The sequence below is a fragment of the Danio aesculapii genome, chromosome 24 (assembly GCF_903798145.1).
Source record: "Danio aesculapii chromosome 24, fDanAes4.1, whole genome shotgun sequence".
Lineage (NCBI taxonomy): Eukaryota > Metazoa > Chordata > Actinopteri > Cypriniformes > Danionidae > Danio > Danio aesculapii.
The window spans coordinates 16303200-16326996 of record NC_079458.1 but is presented as its reverse complement, the minus strand read 5'-3'; the positions used below and the strand labels follow the sequence as shown (position 1 = coordinate 16326996).

The window sequence follows — 23797 nt, the reverse complement described above, 5'->3', positions numbered from 1 at the left end:
AAGTTTGACATCCAGTGGTTGAACTAGGTATTGCACTAATGGATCAAAACAAACGCAAATCCCCAGATTGAGGAGCAGGAGCGAGCCTGAATATCGAGCCTAAGCGCGGATTTAAATATCTATTTATATAATAGAATAAATAGAATATATTTATATAATATCATTTAAATTATCCATTTATTTAGATCCACATATAGTTATATATGGATCTAAATAAAGAAAGGAATATTTTCTATGTTAAATAGAGTTTTTGTTCCAACCAACTAGAATTGATATATTTTAGAAATGGCTTCTATTTCTTGCAGTTGAACAAGAAAAAACTTAGACAATGATCACCTCAGGTACACCTCTATGTGCTTCATTAGGTTTAATGTTAATAATGTGAGTTTGAATGTCATTTTACATGACATTTACTGCCATACTACTGAATGCAGCAGCAGATAGTTCACCTCAGACCTTGAAAAGAAAATAAACCATTTGAAATTGAACTATAGATCTATGACTTCAAGTACATGTAATAAATGCTAACGAGGTTTAATATGCATTAATTAGATTATAAACCTTACCATTTCATGAGTGAGAGCATATCCTGTGCTTCAGAATGACTGTATTTTAATTTCTGTCGTCTTTCGTCTGGAGCAAACTGCCAAATTGTATATCACTGCAAATCTCATCACCTAGCGTGTTGTTAGGACTCGCGGTTACAATGTAACCTGCTCACCTAATGTTTACATTCGTAATATTTATATTATTTGATAATTAATAACCTTGTGGAATTCTGAATCTATCTCATTTCGGGGCTGCTACTGTCCACCGGAGGTCGCATTTCGGTCACAGGCACATGCTTTTTCATAATTGGCTAAAGTGGCAGTGGGCGGGTTAAAAGAACCAAAACACAGACACCCGTTCCGGCACGTAACGCACATTTTCAAAGCAGAACACTTCAGGGGCCTGTTTCAGTAAGGAGGTTCAACCAACTAAGAGTTTAAACTTGAACTAATTTCTTTCTCCAGCTGAACTTGATGTGCTCCTGCAAAGTTATAGCAAATATGACCATATATTAAAAAAAAGCAACACCACTGCATCAGCAAAACAGAGACAGTTAGCATGGGAAAACATAGCCGCTCAAGTTAATGTGCAAGTTCACAAGTATTTAAATATTTAAAATGTAATAAAATAAGTAATGCGTGACGTTTATTAACTTTTCACTTGAAAGAAAATGGGTAATTGGTCGTAATTTTGAAGTTATTTCAGATGTAATTGCATTAAATTACATAATAGGCTACTGGATCGTTTCTACAACAAATTTGAAAAAACAAGAATGCATATAACCTTAGGTTAATGTTCTGTGGAAATGTTTAATTTAAGGTTCCCAGTTTTACACACGTTGATCAGTTTAAGATAACATTTCTAAAATTGAGATAGATTAATAGATTTAAAAGTGCACTTGTGTGTCTGCCTTTATTATTGATCATGTGGTGGAGGTTGATATGGCATTAAAAATGTAAGCAGTACTAAAAAAAGAGGATTAGGATTATTTTAGAATGAGTAATAATCCCATTAATCTAGTTACAGTACATGTCCCTGTCGAAGTCAGTTAATTTAAGCTAATAATTATTAAAAAAGGACAAGCCATTCTCGTGACGGTGTTCTTTGTGTGACTGAAATGTAGGCAATAGCTATGTTTCCATGCAAAAAGAAATTTTTAGAATGACCAAAACAACATTTCAGATGTTTTACAATGTGCTCAGCCTGCTTGTCAGTCCATTCACACACATTTATCATCATCATATGATCTCTTATAACAAACCTTTTTTTAATGCACATACTGGAATTTGTTCGGTAAAAGTGTTTTTATTGTAGTTTATAACTTTTCTTATCGAATAAAAAGTTTATCCTATCCAGTTATGGCCATATGTTTATGCGTATTTTGTTATGTGCATCTTGGCGTTTCCATCAACATATTTTTATGTGCATATCCAAAATGCGCATGAAAATAGGTGGGTGGAAATCAGTGGTGTAAAGTAACTAATTACAAATACTTAAATTACTGTGAGTAGTTTTTCTCAGGAATTGTAAGTTACTAAACAGCTTTAAAAAATGTGTACTTTTACTCTCCCTTGAGTACATTTTTAGTGCAGTATCTGTACTTTTACTCCACTACTTTCCTTCAACCTGTAGTCACTACTTTACTTTTTCTTGTCTATGGGGATTAGAAAAATCAGTCATGTGATTTCTGTGTAAATCAAATCGCACATGGAAAGTAAAATCGCATCATAATGAACTACCTCAAGACATGGGCGCTTTACAACGGCAGCAAACTGTTTGGAAGCATTAAAAGTGTCGAAGATGATGGCCAAAATCTTTACTCGCATTGACTCAGAGACTGTTTAGATGCATGTGACTGATGAGAAGATGACAGATGTTTACTGCATGATGAACAAAATGGCCTTAAACACCTAGCAGGCACAAGACCTCAACATGATGTCTGATTAATTATAAAATTCATAATTGAAGTTGCACCCCAACGTCATGGGGATGTTGCATTTTGTTTGGAATTGTAAATGGACATCAGAACCCAACGTCAGGTCCAACGTCCAACCTAAAAATCAATCAAATATCAACATCTAAATGACGTTGTGTGGACGTTACTAATATGACGTCTATCAGACTTTGGTTGCCATACCTGACGAATAAATCTCAGTATTTGTCGTCAATATGACGTTGGTTTAAGATGTTGGATCGACATTGGATTTTGGTCACTTTCCAACACAACCTAAAATCAACATCATTTGACATCGTTATTGGACATCAAAATAATATTGTCCTTAGACACTGGCTAGACATTGAGTTTTGGTCACCTGACACTGAACTAAATCGAACATAATATTAATGTCTTATGATGTTGTGTGTATGTTGGGCAATAATAAAGCACTACAGAATGTTACGTGTACACACATCCACTAATTACATGTATACTGTATGCATCAGCTTTTTACAGCATAATACTCTCTACTCGAGTACTTTTGAAAGGTCTACTTTTTACTCATTCTTTGAGTAATATTTACAACAAATACTTTTACTCTACTTGCACTACATTTTTAGGCAAGTAATGGTACTTTTACTTGAGTATGCTTTCTCAGTACTCTTTCCACCACTGGTGAAAATATAAGGCTAAGGCGAGAAATACCACTTTTTCATAAAAAAAAGTGGAGAAGACCGACAAACTCAGAGTTTAGAGAATAAAACTTGTTCCTGACCAGGTTAGGTTCACAGAGTAAGTTACCATGGTAACTGACTCTGGGTTAAATTACCTCTCTTTCAGAAACAGGCTTTTCAGATAAACAAGAGTGTTCACTTTGCAGATATTTAAGAAACATGCTAACACATTATGGTAAAGTTATATGCTTTAGAAGAGTCAAAAACTTTCATACAGAACCTTTAAAACTGTAGGGTTTCTTTTCCCACCTAATATGTGGTCAGCTGTGATGCTCTACCATTTCTGTCTTGTATTAACATATGACCACTTTTGACCACCCTCTTATTTCATCATGCTCTACATCACTTCCACAGATGTGCTCAGTGTGACGCACGAGAGCTTTTGAATTAACCAAACCATGTTATGTGGCTTGTGACCAGGAAAAGAATGAATATGTGGATGCAGTTACTATTTTAATCATTAACAATGTGTTTTGGCACTTAATGCAGTAATTTTAGTGTGCTTTTTCATAACATTCCATCCCCTAATGATCACAGGTTCGGTCACTGGAAAAAAAATGAGTAGTATTTTGTGATTGTCTGCATTTATTCAATCACATGAGTGTTTACTCCACAAAAATCAAATCAAATGTGTTCTCAATTACATCTGGAAGTGGGTGAAAGTGGTAGGAAAACTTTTTTTCTCTCTCTAAACTGTCTAAAATCATTTCGAATTGATCAGTCACGACATTCCCAGATATGTTATGCTATTGATAAAGTATATCCAGGAAGGTTGTTATCGTAGCAACATTGGCATGTGATTATTAGAGGGTTGAATAAGACTAAAAAGGGTTTTTATTTGCAAAAACAACCATCCTGGATGTACATGTCCTGCTTATTTCATGGCTACTTTGACATAAATTGTGTTCTGAGCCATAATAGTTTATAATTTTTTAAATGCAAAGCAATTGAAACAAAACTGTCTGAGTGTCGCTGAAGCATACAATAACCTGTGCATTATTCAGTCACAAGTTGGTGCTAAACTGTCAAAAATGCAAAGCTGACAGAAACTAAACTGATTGAATGAAGCATTTGCTAATCTACATATTAGGCCAAATACAGAAGTCAGAAAATTTGGCGTGACAGACTAGAAGATACATATGAATGTGGATGCAAGTATATGGATGTGAACGTATTCAGTGATGGTCAAGTTGATTTGAAGTTACAAGATAAGCCTGTGTTATTCAGCAGTTGTTATTTGGGAATAACATACCTTGGAATGTTGCGACTGACCAATCAGAATAGTGTAAGGATCCATGATAACAACCTCTGAAACTAATATCACAGGTTCATTAGGGTACTTCAAGTCATCTTGAACATCAGTGCATATGTTCACATTCTTATTGATATGCTTATGCAGCTATATTTGACTGTTTGGAGCCATCTTGTAAACAAATAATATGTAGATTAGTATATGCTTCATCTAATCAGTTTTGTTTCTGTCAGCTTTGGATTTTTGACTGTTTGGTGACATCTTGTGACTAAATAACGTGCAGGTTATAGTATTGTATGCTTCAGCTTCACTTAGTCAATAATAGGTACTGTAGGTTAGTGTATGCTCCATGAGCCATTTTCATTTCTGTCAGCTTTGAGTTTAATTTAAGAATTAATAAACTGTTATGGTTCAGAATAATGTTTTGTCTAATTTTTAGACCAAAAATTGTGGCAAGCAGCCAAGTAAAAAAACAAAAAAAAAACAAACAAAAAAAAAATAGGACAAAGTACATCCAGGTGGTTGTTATCGCAGCATAATACAACAGCTCCTGATAAGCCTGTGGGGGTATTTATTCTGCGATCTACATACCAAGTGTATACAGTGCTTAAGTCTCACCTTGATGATGTACTGGTTAGAATTCTTGTCATCAGGAGCGACAAAAAGCCGGATGAGAACAGACTTGCTGTGCTGACTGCGAATCTGTGCCAATGTCTCCAGCAGGTTAAACTGAGACTCCACCCAGCGTGAGGTAGAGCCCAGGGCATCACCCAAAACTGGCCAGCGGAATTCCTTCTGCTTCAGATTCTTTAACAGAGGATTGGCATCCTCAACCTCCAGCGCAGCTGTCAGGAAGGAGGTAGAGAATAGGAGATGAAGCAAAAGTATTTATTTGTTGTAATAAAGCAGGCACTCACAAATTGTTTTAAATTGTTTTTTTTTTTCAGCAGTTCTGTACAGTTAAACTAAATGCACCTTTTATTTCTATAACACTTTTTACTATGTGAATAGAGAATAAAAACCCAAAATATTTCAATTGTGGAACATTCCAGCAAGTAAGAAGAGAGGAGAGTAGTGTGGAAAGCTGATGTAGTAGTTTAGTTATATTAAAACTGATTCAGTTCAGTTTCACTGTTGATTCATATCAATGTAATGGAAATGTTACTGATGAAGGCCAATCCACTGGAGAGCAACACCACTACGAAATGATTAAGTTTCAGAACTCTAAGCTTTCTAGTGAAGCTAAAAACAACTTATACTGAAGCTAATTTGGCAAACTGACAGGTTGTGGAATGTGGCATTTTATTTTGTAACAATGCAGCTAAACTCCACCTCTACAGAAGAGGATCAACACCACCTTCTACATCACTGCCTGTTTAGCTCCACCCACTGATTTGCACTGTAGTAGGTAAATAACAAGAGGCAAATGCAGGTCTACTCAGACACCCAACAATAAAGATGCTCCGATGACTGCAGGATGCTGTGCAATGCCAAGCTCTGAAGAAACAGTCTTTGCTTTGTCTTTTTAATTCCAGCAACAGGAAGGAGTGGATGAACTTTATTTTGAATGACATTTCAGACCACATAAGTGAGTCCTTTGTTTCATTTTACCATCAATTCGTTAATAAACAATGCACAATTTGATGCCGAATTTTCAGAAAGATTAAAAGAGTATCATGTGCCTACTATATGTACTATGTATAAGTAACTGTTACTGTAACTGTTCAGCATTGCTTTGTCCAGATCATTTGATGTGTACTAAGCATTCATGCATTTTTAACCTTTAAAATGTACTCATTAAAATATTCAAAAAGCATACAAAATAGCCTGTTACTTGTAAAGCATTACATTTTTGATGACTAATCTTGATTGAGTTATAAAATGGACCTCAGATGACATCTCCAATATTTGACATTAACATTTCATTTACAATCCATGTTCAGTATGTTTAACATACTCCAAATATGAAATAGTGTGTTCAACATTTGAACCACTCCACTAAAACAGTGTTTACCAAAATGGGGGTCAGGCCGAGTCAGGTCACTGGTTGATTTTCAAAAATCATATACATTTTATGAAAGTATTAACAGTACCATATTTTACCCATATACTATAACAGGGTGTCCGCAGGGTCCTAAAGTATTAAAAGTCGATAAATTATGTGAAAATTAAGGCCTTTAAAAAAAGGTATTAAAAAGTCTTAATCGTGTTTTTACGAGGTCTTAAATTGTGTTCAAGCGTTGTCCAAAGTGTTTGACTCCAAAAAAGCATGAATATTTATTTTCCTTCTAATATTAACAACGGCAAGCTCGATCCACCCGATTGGTTGTCCGGCCTGGGGAGCCTCCAGCCAAGCTCCTCTATGATGTCACCTGATTTTCGACAAACGCCGGAAGGTGATGTGACGCTCTCCACATGTAGTGAAACCATAGAGTGAAAAAGACAGCAAAATGGAAAAATGTAAGTTGGCATACTCCTGGTTGGAGAAAGACAAGTTTCTCCAAACAGTGTCTGAAGCCTGTTGCTAAAAACAACTGCGTAATTTATTCTTTCAAGCTTTGCTTCTTCCGAGCTTATCAGAGTTCTGTTGCATGGTTGTGCTCCATTGATTTATTTAGCTAACTGTTTATTAACAACTGTTTATTAAGTTAAAGGTTTGATACGGATTAGAACTTGAGGCGATAAGGTTTTAAAATATTCTGAGAAGGTCTTTAAAAAGTCTTAAAAAGGTATTGAAATTACCTTTAGGAGTCCTGCATATACCCTGAACAAATAATATATGTATATATACTGTACATATATACATACAAATACACAGTTTAAGTCAGAATTATTAGCCCCCCCTTTGAATTTTAATAACTTTTATAAATATTTCCCAAATGATGTTTAACAGAGGAAGAAAATTTACACAGTATGTCTGATAATATTTTTTCTTCTTGAGAAAGTTTATTTGTTTTGTGGGCTAGAATAAAAGCAGTTTTTTTTTTAAAAACTATTTTAAAAGGTAAAAAAAAATGAAGGCCCTTTTTTCGATAGTCTACAGAACAAAACATCCTTACACAATAACTTGCCTAATTACCCGAACTTGCCTATAATTAACTTAGCTAAGCTTTTAAATGTCACTGTAAGCTGTATAAAAGTGTCTTGAAAAATATCTAGCAAAATATTATTTACTATTATCATGGCAAAGATCAAATAAATCAGTTATTAGAAATGAGTTATTAAAACTATTATGTTTAGAAATGTGTTGAAAAAAATCTATCTGTTAAACAGAATTTGGGGGGGAAAATAAACAGGGGAGCTAATAATTCATGGAGGCTAATAATTCTGACTAAATTAATGATTTGCATTTATCTTATTATTTTTTGCTCAATACCTTTGTTTGTAAAACTCTTTTATTTTGCAAGTATATATGGCCCTATATTGACTCCATACAAATCCCCATTTTCACATCTGAATTTCACCTCCACAGGCCTCCAGTATATGAAATAAGCAAACAGTAAATGTTGATATTTAGCATGCAAATTAAAAAGTAATCAGCATGTAATGTATGAAAGCTTGCAGGAGTTTTTTTGTGGTTCTTACATTCATTCATGCAGGATGCGTACAGGACTTTGGCCTTCTTCACCGCCTCAATATCTCCACTTCTCACAGGCTGCTCTAATAACTCTGCGGCACAGATATTTAATATTAAAAATCACCATATTTGGGCTCAGGGTATATTTAGTTCATGCGAATCAGTGCACCTTTCAGCTTGAGGTCTACGTTCTGTCTGAGCCATGGGTAAATCCCATAGCTTGATGAGTCTTCGGGAATGGGGTTTTCCCTAAGCCAGCCTCCGCATGCGTACTGGTAGAAGTCATCGCACGGGTCCACTGACTGATCCATCTTACTCAGGATAGATCCGGCTGGAGAGGACACATCAGCAAACACACATTCAGCATTACAGTGATTCTAAACACAGTGTTTCAACTCAAGCGTAATAAGCGGACATTATGATTCAGTTAAGGCAAAAGTGAGTATTGTTTAGTAAATTGCTAGTTGGTCGTCTACTGGGAGATGTGATGTTCATGTTACATTTTGTTGCTAGTATAAGATATACAGTACGTTTACCTGCTTCAATACAGTGTGGGCCGAGACAGAGGTCTTCATTGCTTGCTTTTTGGGATACTGCAAGAGAGAGAAAAAAAATGTCAAACAGACCAATCTATTCACAAATGCACGCACGCACACACACATACTCAGTTCCCACTGCGCTTGGGCTTCAGCTGTCCATGCTCTGGATCCCAGGACAAAAACAGTGCATGCTCTACTACACACATTCCTAACAAGCTGCACATATACCAACTGTGCATGGAGACGAGTAACATGTTATAGTATGGTCCAGCTAATTAGGTTATATTATTCATTTACAGAGATGTATAGTAACGAAGTAGAACTACTTCACTACTGTACTTAAGTACTAAAAGGCAGTATCTGTACTTTACTGGAGTATTGTTTTTTTCTCCTACTTCCACTTTTACTTAAGTACATATTTTCGATGAGTTTAATACTTTTACTCCGATAGATTTTTTATGAGCTGCATCGTTACTCGTTACTAGAGGTGTCAAAATGGTCGATATCGGTTCAGTAATAGATCATAACGGGTTATTACGTACTGACGTCATTTATCTCGTATGTGCGGTGTCGCAATACTATGGCGAAGGACGGAGGCGCGAGGGCGAGTGAAGGCGGCACAGAACACGAGCTGCTATTTCACTACTACAGAGAAATGTTGTGAGACTCAACTGTTCATCTCCTCTTGGCTGTTAAAGCGATACTTGTGGATCCAGACCTGGGCGTGTATGAGGTGCAAGTTTTCTCCACTGTGTCTATTATAAATTACCTGTGATAACCGCGTATTATACATACATAGACTGTAACCGCGGCTGTTCTTCCCGCCATCAGTGAACAACGCTTTCATTTCTAAAGCCGATAGCAGCCCTTTCTGTTGAGAAGATGAAGACAATAACCTGTCAAAGGGTTGTAAGACCTCGCCTGTCAGCGTTTAAAAAGCAGGCGGGAGAATATTTACATTAGTTTATTTGCTATAAATGCTCATGCTGTCTTCTGTGCATGAGTTTTGTTTGATACATTCAGAAAGAGTGTTTTCTTTGAGCGGGTCAAATTAAGGGTACAGTTCATATATATTACTGCTGTATTAAAGGACACAATTTTATTACAAGTAACCATTTAACTGTCACACCAAGAAAAAAAACAATAGAATTTTTTTATTTATTGCATTTCTTAACTCCTAATGTCGCTAGTTAACACAATCAATACATCTTCCCCTAATACATCCCATAATTTCTAAAATATCAGCCTCTACCAAATGGTTGAGATGTTGGTTTATGGTAAAAGTACCAGAATGAATAAATATACTATAAAAATGTGAAAAATATGAAGTTTAAGACCAATTTAATTAAAACATAATCAAAATGAAACATTTTTGAATACTAAATCATAGCCATAAGCCATAAAATATTTCAGATTTTCATTTAACACAGTAATATACACGTTTTCTTTTTTTTACAATAAAAACAAAATCAATTGAATTAGAACGTTCGTTTACAGCATTTACAACCAGTAAATTGTGCTCCGAAAATGGGTTTCAATAGCGTTTTGAGTGGATTATGGACTGTTTTTGTGACACACAACTTTGAAAGGTGTGTGTTAAAGCTGTTATAATCTGTCAGATCTGTGGTTCAAGCGTGAGAGAAAAACAGTATTGTAAGTCATGTTTCTTTTCGTTCTGCTTAATGACGTGCCCCCAAAAAAGACATTTAAAATAAACAAAACAATATGATGTCTTTTGACTGCATTCTTTAATAACTACATTACACAATACTTGTACTTTTACTTTCAGTACTTGAGTAGTACATTTTGAAATAAACTACTTGCAATACTTAAGTACAAAAAATGTTGAATACTTTAGTACTTCCACTTAAGTATGGTGCTTAAAGAGCACTTTTACTTCTACTCAAGTCACTTTTTGATAGAGTACTTGTACTTTTACTTAAGTCTGGTTCTCTAGTACTTTATACATCTCTGTTCATTTATAGGAAACTAATGTTATTTTACTTGGTTGCACAGAAGAAGGACTTATTCTTTCCAATATGCTTGTTTTTAAACTGAATGAATTGACAAAAAATCCGTTTAATAACTACATCCCTTTCTAAATGAACTGCTAGCAATATGTCATGTACCATCTTCATTGGAAAGGATGGGAGTGAGCTATCTTGTTTAACACAGTGAACACTTTTTTTACTTGCATTTAAAGAGGACCTATTATGCTCCTTTTTTATAAGATGTAAAATAAGTCTCTGATGTCCCTAGTGTGTATGTGAAGTTTCAGCTCAAAATACTACACACACATTATGTTAGAACTCTTCGAAACTGCCCCTTTTAGGCTTTGATCCCAATTGTGTTGTTTTAAGGACTGTCGCTTTAAATTCAAATGAGATTGTGCCCTTTTTAGAAGAGGGCGGAGCTACAAATTTCTGCAAGTCACCATAGTGGCAGATTCAAAACAGGATTAAGTATTTAGTCCAATTCTAGCCCTTAGCCCTTCCTCTTTTCGCAACTCTCTTTAGCTTGAAGGCGTAGGGCTAAGAGGAAGGGCTAGATAACCCATGAAACAGATTTTTTTTCAGGACCACACTCGAAACCAAGGGGCAAGAAAATTTCCCAGAATACATCATCTACAACAGCAGCATGGCTGCACATAGAAGTAAAGAGATGCACAAATGAGTATGAATTTTTACAGCAAACAAGCATGTTTTAAGACATTTATAACATTTATGTTTGTTTTACCGTCATGCTTTTGTTAAAAAAAAAAAAAAAATTTAAATTTCACTATCTATAATTCCTAATAATAACTCCTGTATAGCAGTCCCACAACATTCTGTCACTCGATGACACTGGAATACCCTGTCAGAAGAGTCAAGTGGCTGGGAATGAGCTTTAATGTTGTTTTTGGTGTGTTTACATAGATGAATATGGCCACTGTGAAAATGCACATAGTTCCGATCTTATTGCCACATTATATGGTTATAATAACATGACACATGCCTTCAGTGATTTCCTGAAGATAAGTACCAAAAAATAATGCAACTGGAATAATTACAGCAGCAATTGTCGATCTCGTAAGAAGAGCTTGAGATGACATATGATGACGTGTGCAGGTGTTGTAGCGGTATCCCATTTCTTAGGGGTTTGAAGCCCTTCCCTTTCACACTGTTTCAAGGTTAAAAATAGTATTTGGGATTGGGCCTAAAACTCTACATTTTTAATACTCTGGTGAAACCTCTAATAGCAAACTACTGCTTCGTACTCGGTGCTCATTATGCTAACGAGGAAAAGATCAACACTAATGGGCAGGGTTTTTCCCTTCTGATGACACTTACTAAGGGAGAACGTCAACCAAAGTATTTCTGCAGACTGTTTTTATCAAGTGGGATTATAAAAAAAATAGAATTCATTATTTCCATAAGAGGCTGGCTATATTAACACACGGTTGCCACACAACCGTTTAAACCCCTTATAAAAGAGCTTCTTGCATAATAGGTATCCTTTAAAATAAATCTGCTTGACATTTGAATTGAAATTTATTTATTTAACAGGGACAATGCTCATTAAATCAACAGTAGAACTATAAATAAGCCAGAGTTAGCCACAAGGGCTAATTTTCATCTGTTGCCCCCTGCCAGATTTTAAAAGGCGACCTAAAATAAATAAAAAAAAACTACTAGTGGGGCGTTATCGGTGTTAACGTGCTGTGTTAATGAGAGACTCTGATCGTGCGATAAAAAAAAAAAGATCTCCGTTAATCTATTCTCAAAGCTGGGTTGGGAGCTGGGTCAGTGGGTCTATTCTATGCAAGCTATGATGACTTTCACATTGATATTTTAGCGCGGATGTATACCTGACCAGTGAGCTGTCTGACAAATAAGTGCCCTTCTGAATCAAATCAGCAGGATGCCTGACTAACTGCAGCTCGGTAGTTTTACTTTAACTGCAGTTTCACTTTAAGTTATAAACATGCAGTCGTGACAAATTGAGGTTTTCAACGCAAATAAGGAATAAGGACTGCTGAGAGTGTTATGGAATTTACTAACGCACGCAGAAAAAAAAAAAAAACTTCCGCATTTCGCGATGTGTGTGTGTGTCTATGTGCGTGAGGTCTTGTTGCATCTTGTCGCTAATACATGCATACTCTGCATATCTTAATTCCATTTCTGTTTAGTTCATTTATGACTGTTGTCGCATTAAGGTAATCAAAAAAAAAATCCTGTTTTGAGCTCATGTAGGTCTACAGTTTAAAATTCATGTTTAACTGAAACAGTCAGTAAACAAGTATATCTTATTGAACAATTTATTTTCATCAATTATCATAGTACAACAGTTTCTCAAGCAGTTTGTGATGCATTTTGGAAACAAGAGATGAGCCCCTGGTCTAATGCGCCAACTGGCTTGAGAAACCTGTTCTCAGGACTAATTATTTGTGTACACATATTCTGAATAACTTCGGCAGAATTCAAATGAGCCATTTTAATTCCGAAATTAATCTAGATTAAATTTTTTTTTTTTATCTATGCCCACCTATAAAAAAAAAAAAAAAAAAAAAAAAAAAAAAAAAACAAAACATCACACATACAATAACATTAAGTTACATATACGACAAAACGATAAAGCATATAAGAATTTCTTCAAAATGTTAGACAAAATAATTACACTACTACAAACTTGAAAGTCAAGTAATTATACATAATTTGTTCAATTTAAATGTTTTTTTAGTTTTATTGTTTGTCCCCATCTAAACGATATCCCTTGTAAACTTAAATATATAGTGTTTTTTACTCAAAATGTAATTAAAAAAAAAATAAAAAATTACCAAAAGAAATATGCTTTTTAGAAGACACCAGTAATCTTGTTACAGAGGTGCACTGATTGCAGTGTATACAATTGTTAATCAAGTATAATTGTCTAATCTAGATAGTCCCTCTAGATTTGTGATCTTCTTAGTGTCATGTTCAGTTTTTCAAGTGCAAATAGTTTAAAAAAAAAAAAAAAAAAAAAAAATTCTACTTTTTCAAGCTGTTTGGACAGATGTGTGTAGGTATAGTGTATAGACCGTCATATTGGGGTGATATAAACACACTGTCTTTTTTTTTTATTATTTAACAACAAAGACTGTGGACCAATTGGAGTGGTTTTCAGACCGACTTGACATAGGATGTGTGTGTGCGCATGAACTTTGTAACAACATTGTGTGTGACTCATCGTTGCAAATCAACAACAAATGCATCAAATACTCATTGGTAAAGTTCTTACTGTAGTATTTCTCACAGACGCCACATGAGATCTGCTTCCTTTATGTCTGTCTGTTGTCTGAATCTGCCGAGGGAGGAGATTTAGGCACACAGAAAGGCACATAGAAACGGTGGGCGGGGAGGACTAGCCTAAAGGTGCAGTACAACAAAACCGCAAGCTGATTTAAAAAAAAGGTATAAAAAAAGAAACTTATAAAAGGTATAATAAAAAAATCTGATGGGTGTTTTGAGCTGAAACTTTACAGACACATTCTGGAGACACAAAAGAGTCATTAAATCTGAAAAAAGGGGTAACCTAGGTGCCCTTTAATATTTGTCATCTTCCATGGTGGAGATACAAGACTCTGTCTCGATCAGACGAGACCCAAGAGAGTCGGTAACGGCAGAGACCTCGTCAATGCGTTTGATGATGCTATTGACTTTAACATCCAGTCAAGATTCTAGTTTGGCAAAGGAGTAGTATCATCGTTTGCGTTCGCTGACCTTCTTCTGCGACAACATTGGTGATGTGTTTAACCGTGAGAAATCAGTTAGCAAACTTTCATGGCTAATCGAGTGATCACTGCTAACGCTAGCCTCGCTAAAATCAGTACAGTCTTCCGTGATGACTCGAGAATGGTTCAGCTTGTTGTGTTTTGAAGGCTTGGGCATGGATCAATCAGCAGTTAAACAAAATAACAAAGAGGAAAAAGATGGTGTATAGTAGATCATAGGGGTAGATGGATAAGCAACAGTAGCGTGAACAGAGAGGTAACAATGTGACTGCTCCGCCACCATAACCAGAAGCCCTAATTATAATTAAATGTTTAATAAATTAATTAAATTTAATTTAATAATTAAAAAACAGAATGTAAAAATCCTGGAATTTTTTTATTTGAATTTAATATGAGCTCTGCAAAGATGCATTACTTTTGTATATATTTTCATTGATAAAGGTGGAGGGGATGCAGTTTTAATCATGTGTGTAATTTCCTTGGACATTATCCAGTTAACAAAGGCAAAAGACAATCAGGAAAAAGATTTCCACAGTGTTATGATATTTCAATATCACTGCAAATACTGAATTCTCACGTTAATGGAGCAATGTATAAAAAAAATAAAACACTAAATATTTTGCAATATCCATTTCATCAGACTGAAACCTGATAAGTGTGCACTTTCCATGTAATAATCGGTCTCAATGAATTTGAGGGAGTGCAAAACTAAGTACATTGTGAAATCAGACAAGCATTGCTTTTAAGGGCCTGTGTTTATGGTTGAGTCCACAACTGGACAGCAGATGACCACAGCAGGATCCAGCACCCAGCCTCGTGGGACTGAGCCTCATTATCCCCACAACCAGCACACACAACCGCATATGTGTGTGCGTGTGTGACTAGAATATGTACAGACAGAAATGAGCATAATTACACTGTAGTCTCACCGCAAATATGCAGGCAGCCCTCAACAACTGAGAACAATGAGAACATCATTTATTTGCTGTACACCAACTGTACACCACCCAGAAAGCAAAATCCCAAAATACATCTACGTAGACTTCAACAGCATGTCGTGAGGTGAACATTCAAGTCGCCCCATTTCTGTGGTCTTTAAGGTGGCAGTTTGTCCAAAAATGAACTCCTAGCCAATCACCCCACTTTTTTTATGCACCGCATGTCATTCAACAAGTTGAGCCACTTTTATGGGTCGTCTAAAGTTTAACAGCCCGTGGTCACCTCATACTTCCATTTTTTTTTTCTTTTTGGAGACAAGAGCAGCACGAACACTCTCCTAAACATATTTTTTCCACCCTCACAGAACTAAACCATACGAGTAAATAAAGACAAAAAGTTTCATGTTTAGGTCCACTATCCCTTTAAGAACACACTCGTTCATGAAGTCACTGAAACACCCACATTCACAAACAACTCCGAAAAATGCGCTCGGAAGCCTCCAGCCTCAAAACTTTAAAGACACATATGCAAGTTTGCCAAGCAGAGCTCCTACTGACTGTGCTAATTACAGCCTTCAAAAGACACGCTGCGTGTGTAACCGTATATACTCCTAAAATAATCTCACACACATCTAAACACAGCCAGTTGACCCTCTATCCATCTACATGTCACTTTATTTTCATTCATGTTTGCATGCGTTTATTGATCATTCTTTGTGTTTTATATTACTTTGTTCACATATTTATTCATACATTCATTATATATTATTCATTACTTTATTATATGTATAGCCTAATTAGCATCCATCTCATTGCTAATATTTGATAAATTTACATATATATTGCTTAATATATAGTTATGAATATGTAAGTTTGTAAATAGATATTAAGCAATAGATATGTACATTGACCAAATATATAAACAATGGGATAGATAGATAGATAGATAGATAGATAGATAGATACATATGTAAATAGCGATAGACAGAAGTAAATTAAACAATATACTTTTATGAATATGAGAATAAAATGTATAGTTTCATTTACCTGTCTATCGCTTTATTTACATATTCGCCTATCTATCGATCTATCCATCCATCCATCCCTATCTCTCTTATTTGATTAATTTAAATGTCTATTGCTTAATACATATTTTATTTACACATTTACATATTCATAACATGATGTTTCATTTACATCTGTCAAACGCTTTATTTACATATTCGCCTATCTATCATCCATCCATCGCTTAAAATACATATGAATATGTAAATGTGTAAGTAAAATATGTATTTTAAGCGATGGATGGATGATAGATAGGCGAATATGTAAATAAAGCGTTTGACAGACAGATAGATGTAAATGAAACAATATTTAGTTATGAATATGTAAATGTGTAAGTAGAATAACTAAATATCGTTTCATTTACATCTATCTGTCTGTCTATCGCTTTATTTACATTTGCCTTTCGATCTGTTTACATATTTATTGCTAAATTTACACAGTCAAGCCCGAAATTATTCATACCCCTGGGGCTTGACTGTATCTATGGATAAATTAGCATATTCCATTTACATATTCATAAGTATATTTTTGTTTATATATCACTTTATTTATATATTTGCGATATATTTGATTAAGACCCATTACTTTATTTACATGTTTATCCCTTTTTTTTATCATTCTACTAATACATATATGTTGGATCTTTAAATGCCGATTGTTCTGTCTTTATCCATCCGTATACATATTTATTGCTATACATGTTTGTTCAATTGAGTGTATAATATTATCCATTATCATCAAGTAGTAATCTCAGCACATGCGGTCGACTCACCCGTGATGACGGCGATCAGCAGTGCGATGCAGACACACACACACACAGCCAGTGCAGCTTTCAGGAGAGTGTTGGGGCCCGCGCTCGCTTTGGTTCCTCCTCTCCCCAGCCTCTCCATTTCCATACTGCCACTAAGTCTAGAGCGTTCTCTCTCTTTCTATTCCTCCCTCTCACCCGCTTCTCACCCCGCCTGGCCCTCAAACACACACGCACTTTTCAATCCTGATCTGGAGTCAGAGGCTGCTGTGGTAGCTCTGGAATGCTCCACAGAGGTGGTCTTGCCCTCACAGGTCTCTGATCAGTGGCAGATGGAGAAAGTCATGCTCTACTTGCCAAAAGAGCGTCCCGGACTGAGAGAGAGGAGGGAGGGGATTAAGAGAGAGAGTGAATATGAGAGAGTTTGGAGATCCAGGAGTAGGAGGAACCGACTGGAGCACCTTACTTGCTTACTGGAGTAATTATATGGCATCCTGCAGGAAGGGCGGGATGATTGTATGTACTGTATGTGTGTGTGTGTGCGTCTGTGGATCAGCTCTGTGCTTATGCTCCAGGTGTGTGTGGGATTTTACTTTTATTTTTTTGGAGATCTCGTCTCTGCCTACTCAATGCTAAGTTTGAGACTATGAGTTGCTTCTGTTTTTATACTCCTAATGTTTGCTAAATGCGGATCATGCATGGTGTGTTGATGCCAGCACGTCATTTACTGAAATTTTCCTACCATACATTTTATCATGCATGTTACTGATCTGAATCTATCTGCTGATTTTTCAGATTAATTGACAGCGTGAGATGGTACTTGTGAGGACACTAGAGGTGTAAACCTATATTGGTCTCACGGTTCGGTTACGATTATCATGCCAATGATTCGGTTCAATTCGATATCTCGGTGCATTGACGATGCTTTCCATACACAGTGTTGTATTTTGGGGGGTGGCTATAACAAGCTGTCTGTATAAACACACACACACACACACACACACACACACACACACACACACACACACCACCACACTGTTTCTCATTCACACACATAGACAGCACCAAACAAACACACACGCACGCACGCACGCTTGCTTGCTTGCTCGGGAGCGATATTGTGAGACCGCCCACTCCTGTTAAAATTACACCAGAGTTACCGACCGCTTCCGCGCTTTATTCGGAAATTATTCCTTTATTCCTGCGCCGCATTAAAACTGGTCGGGTCCCGCGACAATGCACAGGTACAGCCACGGGAATCCATACAGCCGAGGAAAAGAGAGGGGAAGAAAAGTCACGCCAGCAGCCGAGAGGAAAAGTACCGCCAGCAGGTGAAATGGGCCACAGTGAGAGAGAGAGAAATGGAGTACTTTTATTCCCTGAATCGCAGAGAAATAGGGGCTTCTGCTGTAGGTGTCAGTGAAAGACTGTACAAAAATCTCACACACGCAGTGAAATGGTGCACAGTTGGCACCAGGAGTGTTGTAAATGCCCGCGCTCACCTCCCTCGCGAAAGAGCGCATAAGAGATAAATGACATTAATAACCGGTTATGATTATTACTGAACCGATACCGAATTGTCCGCGTCTGCATCGCGGTGTACCGAAGATACAATGAATTTAGACACCCCTAGAGGACACTGCAAGATATTTCATTAAATCAAAAGTTAAATTTGACCTTTGGAATGCTTTTAAACACGTTTTAAATCTGTTATTTGATCAAATTAAATAATTATCTATTTGTAGGGCTGCACAATAGATTGTTTCAGCATCCATATCGCAATGTGTGCATTCGCATTAGTCACATCGCAAAGATATGCAATGTTAAGTCTGGATTATAGTGGACAGGCAGCTACAAAATTTTAATCACTGTATTTATATGGAATTTATGCAACTACAAAAATTCTCTTCCTTAGAATTTTTGTCTTGTTTCTAGTCCAAATATTAAAAATTCAAAGCAAAAACAAGATTTCACTTAACCCACTGGCTGATGTTTTTGCTTGTTTTAATAGAAAAATGCTTAAATGTGCCTTATTTTATCCTAAGTTGAAAACAAAACAATACTTTTACTTGACCTAAAAATTGTTTAGATGTTTGGATTAGACATGAGTAAAAAGTAATATAAGAAAATCATTTGCATTGTATTTACAAAAAGCAATATTTTTCGTAGGAAAATAAAATAATCGCAGTATCAGATTTTTCCAATGTCATGCAGCCCTAATTTGTAGTATACATTATAATGATCTAATTATATTAATCTGTTATTAATACAAAATAATCAGCATTATGAAATTATTATAATTATATTACAAGTTACACACAGTAACAGTTACACTAATTTAAACATTAAAAATGTGTTATAATAGAATTTATTAAATCTATTCAAAATTAATATATTAGTGTATTAAATATAGCAGTTGGACGATTATTTGTAAAATAAATCGAAATCGACATTCAGAACCTATAAAAAAAAAAAAAAAAAAAAAAAAGTAAAATTTTTTCCATTTAATTTCAAACCGCGTTTGGAGTCACGTGACCCAGCTCTGTTAAGGCTGATTTATACTTCTGCGTCCAACACACGGGTATGGTCCAGCGCAGCATTCGCATACCCACGCACCTCTCAAAAAAATTTAACTACATGTCCCACATTTGCACTACATTGACGATGATGGGAAGCTGCGGCAGAGATGCCTTGAGATGGCATATTTTCTATTACAATAAAATTATTATTTACACTAATATAATGGTTTACAGAAGATTCAGGAAATGCACTGTTAAATATTATTTAAAAGATATACAAGAGTTATTTTATTTAGAAGATTATTTTCTACATTTAATATGAAAAATATTGAAAATGTATTTTGTTTCAAAAATTGCAAGTTATTTATTTCCACTTTTATATAAGAAAAAAGTGACTGTTGGTTTTAGGTTATGTGTGTTTTAATTTCAGTTATTCAACGTTGATGTTCAATAATTAATCATATATAGTAGACAGTGTGCGTTTCCTTCAATTATTTTAAAATCAATTAATGCACCCATCATCTCTCACTTGTAATATGTGAGCTTATTTACTGTACAAAACTTGTGGATATAGAGGTCCTGTAATGCATTTCAAAAATATAATTAAAAGGAAAAATTCTGTTTAAATATTCTGTTAATTAACAGATTCTTAAAACGGTGTAGCTCACATGGTTTCCGCTATATTCATTCTTCTATGGTGGAGCGCCACACCAAAACTCATCCTGCCACGGCTACATTACAGCTTCTCATTCAAAATATTAATTCTTTTTTTTTGATAACGAGTTATATATATAAAAAAAAAAAAAAAAAAAAAAAAAAACGCACCAAAACGCATTAAAAGGGAAGTGAATTACAGCGCGAACTTAACACCGCTCTGTAGGTCTTTTGGAGACATTCATAAATATTCCTAGCAAATCTAATAAATGTTAGAGACATACTTGTTACATAAATGCACTAAAATCACACTTCAGCAGCGTTTGAGCGCACAAGAAAATCTGCACTTGAGCAGCGCATATTTGATTGAGCAGCATGCTCATTTCATTACATGAATGCGATCTCGACTTATGGCGTTATTTCAATGACATTTTTCGTAAGCACAATATTATAAGTAGTTGGTAGATCTGTGTAAAAGGCCTGCCACCACAGCTGAAAAAAATAAAATTCGAGAACTCTGCAAAGAAGAAAAGGAGAGCCAAGCGCATTCTGTTGTCGATTTAAGGAAGCTCTGAAGCTTCATTTGGTTGCTCAACTAAAAGGAATAACCACAGCTATACAAATTGTTATGCCCGAGATGCTACAGAGAGTGTGGAACGAGTTCAAGTATCGGGTTGATGTCACTCGAGTGTCTGCATCGGGTCATATTAAACATCTAGGAACTTGTTTTCTACAAAACTTTAAGTACTCTTCACATCGATTAATTACCATAACAATAAATGTTCCATCATGTTTCTTTGAATAAATACAGATTTTCAAAGTTGTGTGTTTTTTTTTTGTTTTGTTTTTTTTAAATCACCCTGTATTATCTAGTAACAGTTTTAATATTTGCAGTCTTCTCAAAGCAACTAAAGAGGTCAAATTGCAAAAATGCTCATGCCAAGATTTCCCAAACAATTCTTCTGATAAGAAATGCCTGCACTTGCTGAGCCGTCAGACAATAACAGGACTTTATCTAGTGCGTTTTCCTCATGAATGCTCAGAGATGCTGAAGGGTGGAAGATCAACTGTTAGCAGCTGAAGTCAAAAACTAATGCTAACGTGCAAATGGGAAGATCTGACCTTGTCATTTTCCAAACGTGTGCATTGCATGGAAATGAATAAATAATTTGCTTGCAAAATGGAAGCAGAGCATGATCTCATCGGCTAGATCCTTTTACAATGCATGCATGTTATTTATAAAATAAACACTTTTCCTCACCGATTAAGAGACCATATTCTTCCTTTTCAAAAGATTACACAAGCAAAAAAAAAAAAAAAAAAAAAAAATCAAGACTCATCCGTGTCTACGTGTATGTTAAAAATGATGACGTGATTATTAGCAAGGGTGACACGGTGGTTCAGTGGTGCTCCGGTTTCCCCCCACAGTCCATAGACATGCACTATAGGTGAATTGAATAAAACTAAATTGGCTGTAGTGTATAAGTGTGAATGCAAGAGCGGATGGGTGTTTTCCAATACTGGGTTGTAGCTGAAAAGGCATTCACTGTGTAAAACGTATGTTGGATAAGTTGGCGGTTCATTCCGCTGTGACACCCCAGATGAATAAAGGGACTAAGCCAAAGGAAAATTAATGAATGAATGCTTATTAGCATGTAAAGGACTTTTGACTCACTCCACCAATTAGCATAATTAAAGAACATTTGCTCTGACAGAACGTTTGAGCAACTTTGGGCTTGTTTTCCGCTTCTGATGATATTTAAAAATAAAAAATAAAAATAAAAAAACGTACTTAATATAAAAATGGGTTGAGTTGTATCTTTTTATTGATTTTTAAATGTGTACTGTATATACCCATGTTTTAGTTTCCAATTTTAGATCAAGCTTTAAGTATTTAGAACTTGACTATTTCTTGTAGAGTAGCTGAAATAATATTCAAGCTTGCCTATATTTTATTTCAGTAATGTTTATTTTAGTACGAGAAATTGAATAAAAAACACTAAAGCCTCATTCACAGTACAAGCGACTCGCAGCGGCAAAGCGTCAAGTGACCGTTCATTTCAACGGAGAGCGTGCTACTTCTGGCGACCTCAGTCTATGCGGGTGACAGCGACTGTTGGCGACCAAGTGGGCATGTCGAGCGTCTCAACAAAGCTGAGAATACTTCAACTTTATGCAAATGAAGAGCGACTTTGAGCAACAGTCAATAGGAGCACCAGTAGATCTCACGTGATCCTCTCTTAGCTCCCATAATGAAGCACACTGGCACTTGATCACACATTAGTACAATTTAAATAAGTTGCTTAAGGAATAGTTTTATATATTTTAAATCTATACAAATTATTTACTTGTATCTACTTAAATATAGTAGATTTAGCGAACATTACACATATATTTAAGCATCTATTTGGCAATAAACCCTTTTAAGCTGGTAAGAAAAATGGAAAATACAATAAATTAAAAAGAACTAACTGAAAATAAATAAATAGTAGAACTAAAAAAATTAATTAATACACAAATTAGGAAATGAATTTAAAATACAAGAAAGAAAAAAAAAATCATAAATCTGATGTAACTGGGGTTTTAAATTCGCTGCATTTTTTTTTTTTTTTGAAAACCACTGTTTGTAAAATCCCTATTTTCTTCAGACGTAAACACCATTAAAACCAAAGATCGGAGAATGAGATTGATGTGGAATGCATCAACAAAGAATAGCTCATCATCTTCCTATGGAGCGTGACTCTTCACTAATTGACATTTACTTTGCACAGCACGCAACTCCCAGGAATGATATTGTAGCGGAAAGAGATTCAATCGTTTCTGTAGTTAAAGGCTGGGCTCTGACGCTTGAGCTTCTTATCAGTGTTGAGCTCATTTTGCTCAAATACACCCCCAAGAGATTTGCAATGTAGTTTCAATTAAAAAAAAAAAAAGAAAAGCCTGTCCTGATATTTGATGTGTATAAAACACATTCAAATATGACACCTGTGCTGTTATTTTACTCATTGGAAACTTAATGAGAAATAGTTTATAGTGACAATGCAGGTCATAGACAGCAGGAGGAAAAAAATAAAATAAAAACACAGACACGCCATAGAATAGTTCATATGACTCATGTGTTATTAAGATTCATACACTCCTGACTACCAGGGGAAAAAATAACTTCAAATAAAATTCAAAAGACAATACTGAAGTCAGCTCAGGAATTATGACTAACACAACCACATTATTGTTAGTGGAACAACTTTAGGCCCCATTTCTAATGATATTTCAAATAGAAGTTTGCCGCCTTTGAACACAAAAGAATACCTTGCATTTAGTAAACCTTGCGTTTTTTTTTTAGATTTGATTTCTCCTAGAAGCAAGAAGTCAGTTTTGTGCTAAAGCCATGTATTTATAATTGTCATATAAAAAAAAAAAAAGAATACACACTTTTCAAACAGTGATTCTCTTCCTGTTTGTTTGTTTAAAATGGAGATCAAAGAACTCCAAGTGTCCACTTGGGAGTTTTTTTTTTTTTTTTTTTACATTATTTTT

The 23797-nt window shown here is 35.4% G+C and overlaps 1 protein-coding gene across 1 annotated transcript in view; it reads right to left on the bottom strand.

The window, feature by feature from the left end:
• phex (phosphate regulating endopeptidase homolog, X-linked) overlaps window positions 1-17484 on the bottom strand; it is a 31086-nt gene extending 13602 nt beyond the window's left edge. Inside the window, exons 1-5 of the mRNA XM_056450902.1 lie at window positions 17112-17484; window positions 8585-8641; window positions 8218-8379; window positions 8057-8140; window positions 5090-5316 (exon numbers count right to left, since the gene is read on the bottom strand). Coding sequence (XP_056306877.1) covers window positions 5090-5316; window positions 8057-8140; window positions 8218-8379; window positions 8585-8641; window positions 17112-17235 — 654 coding nt within the window. The 5' untranslated portion in view covers window positions 17236-17484. The remainder of the gene's footprint in view (window positions 1-5089; window positions 5317-8056; window positions 8141-8217; window positions 8380-8584; window positions 8642-17111) is intronic.
• Window positions 17485-23797: the final 6313 nt, after the last annotated feature.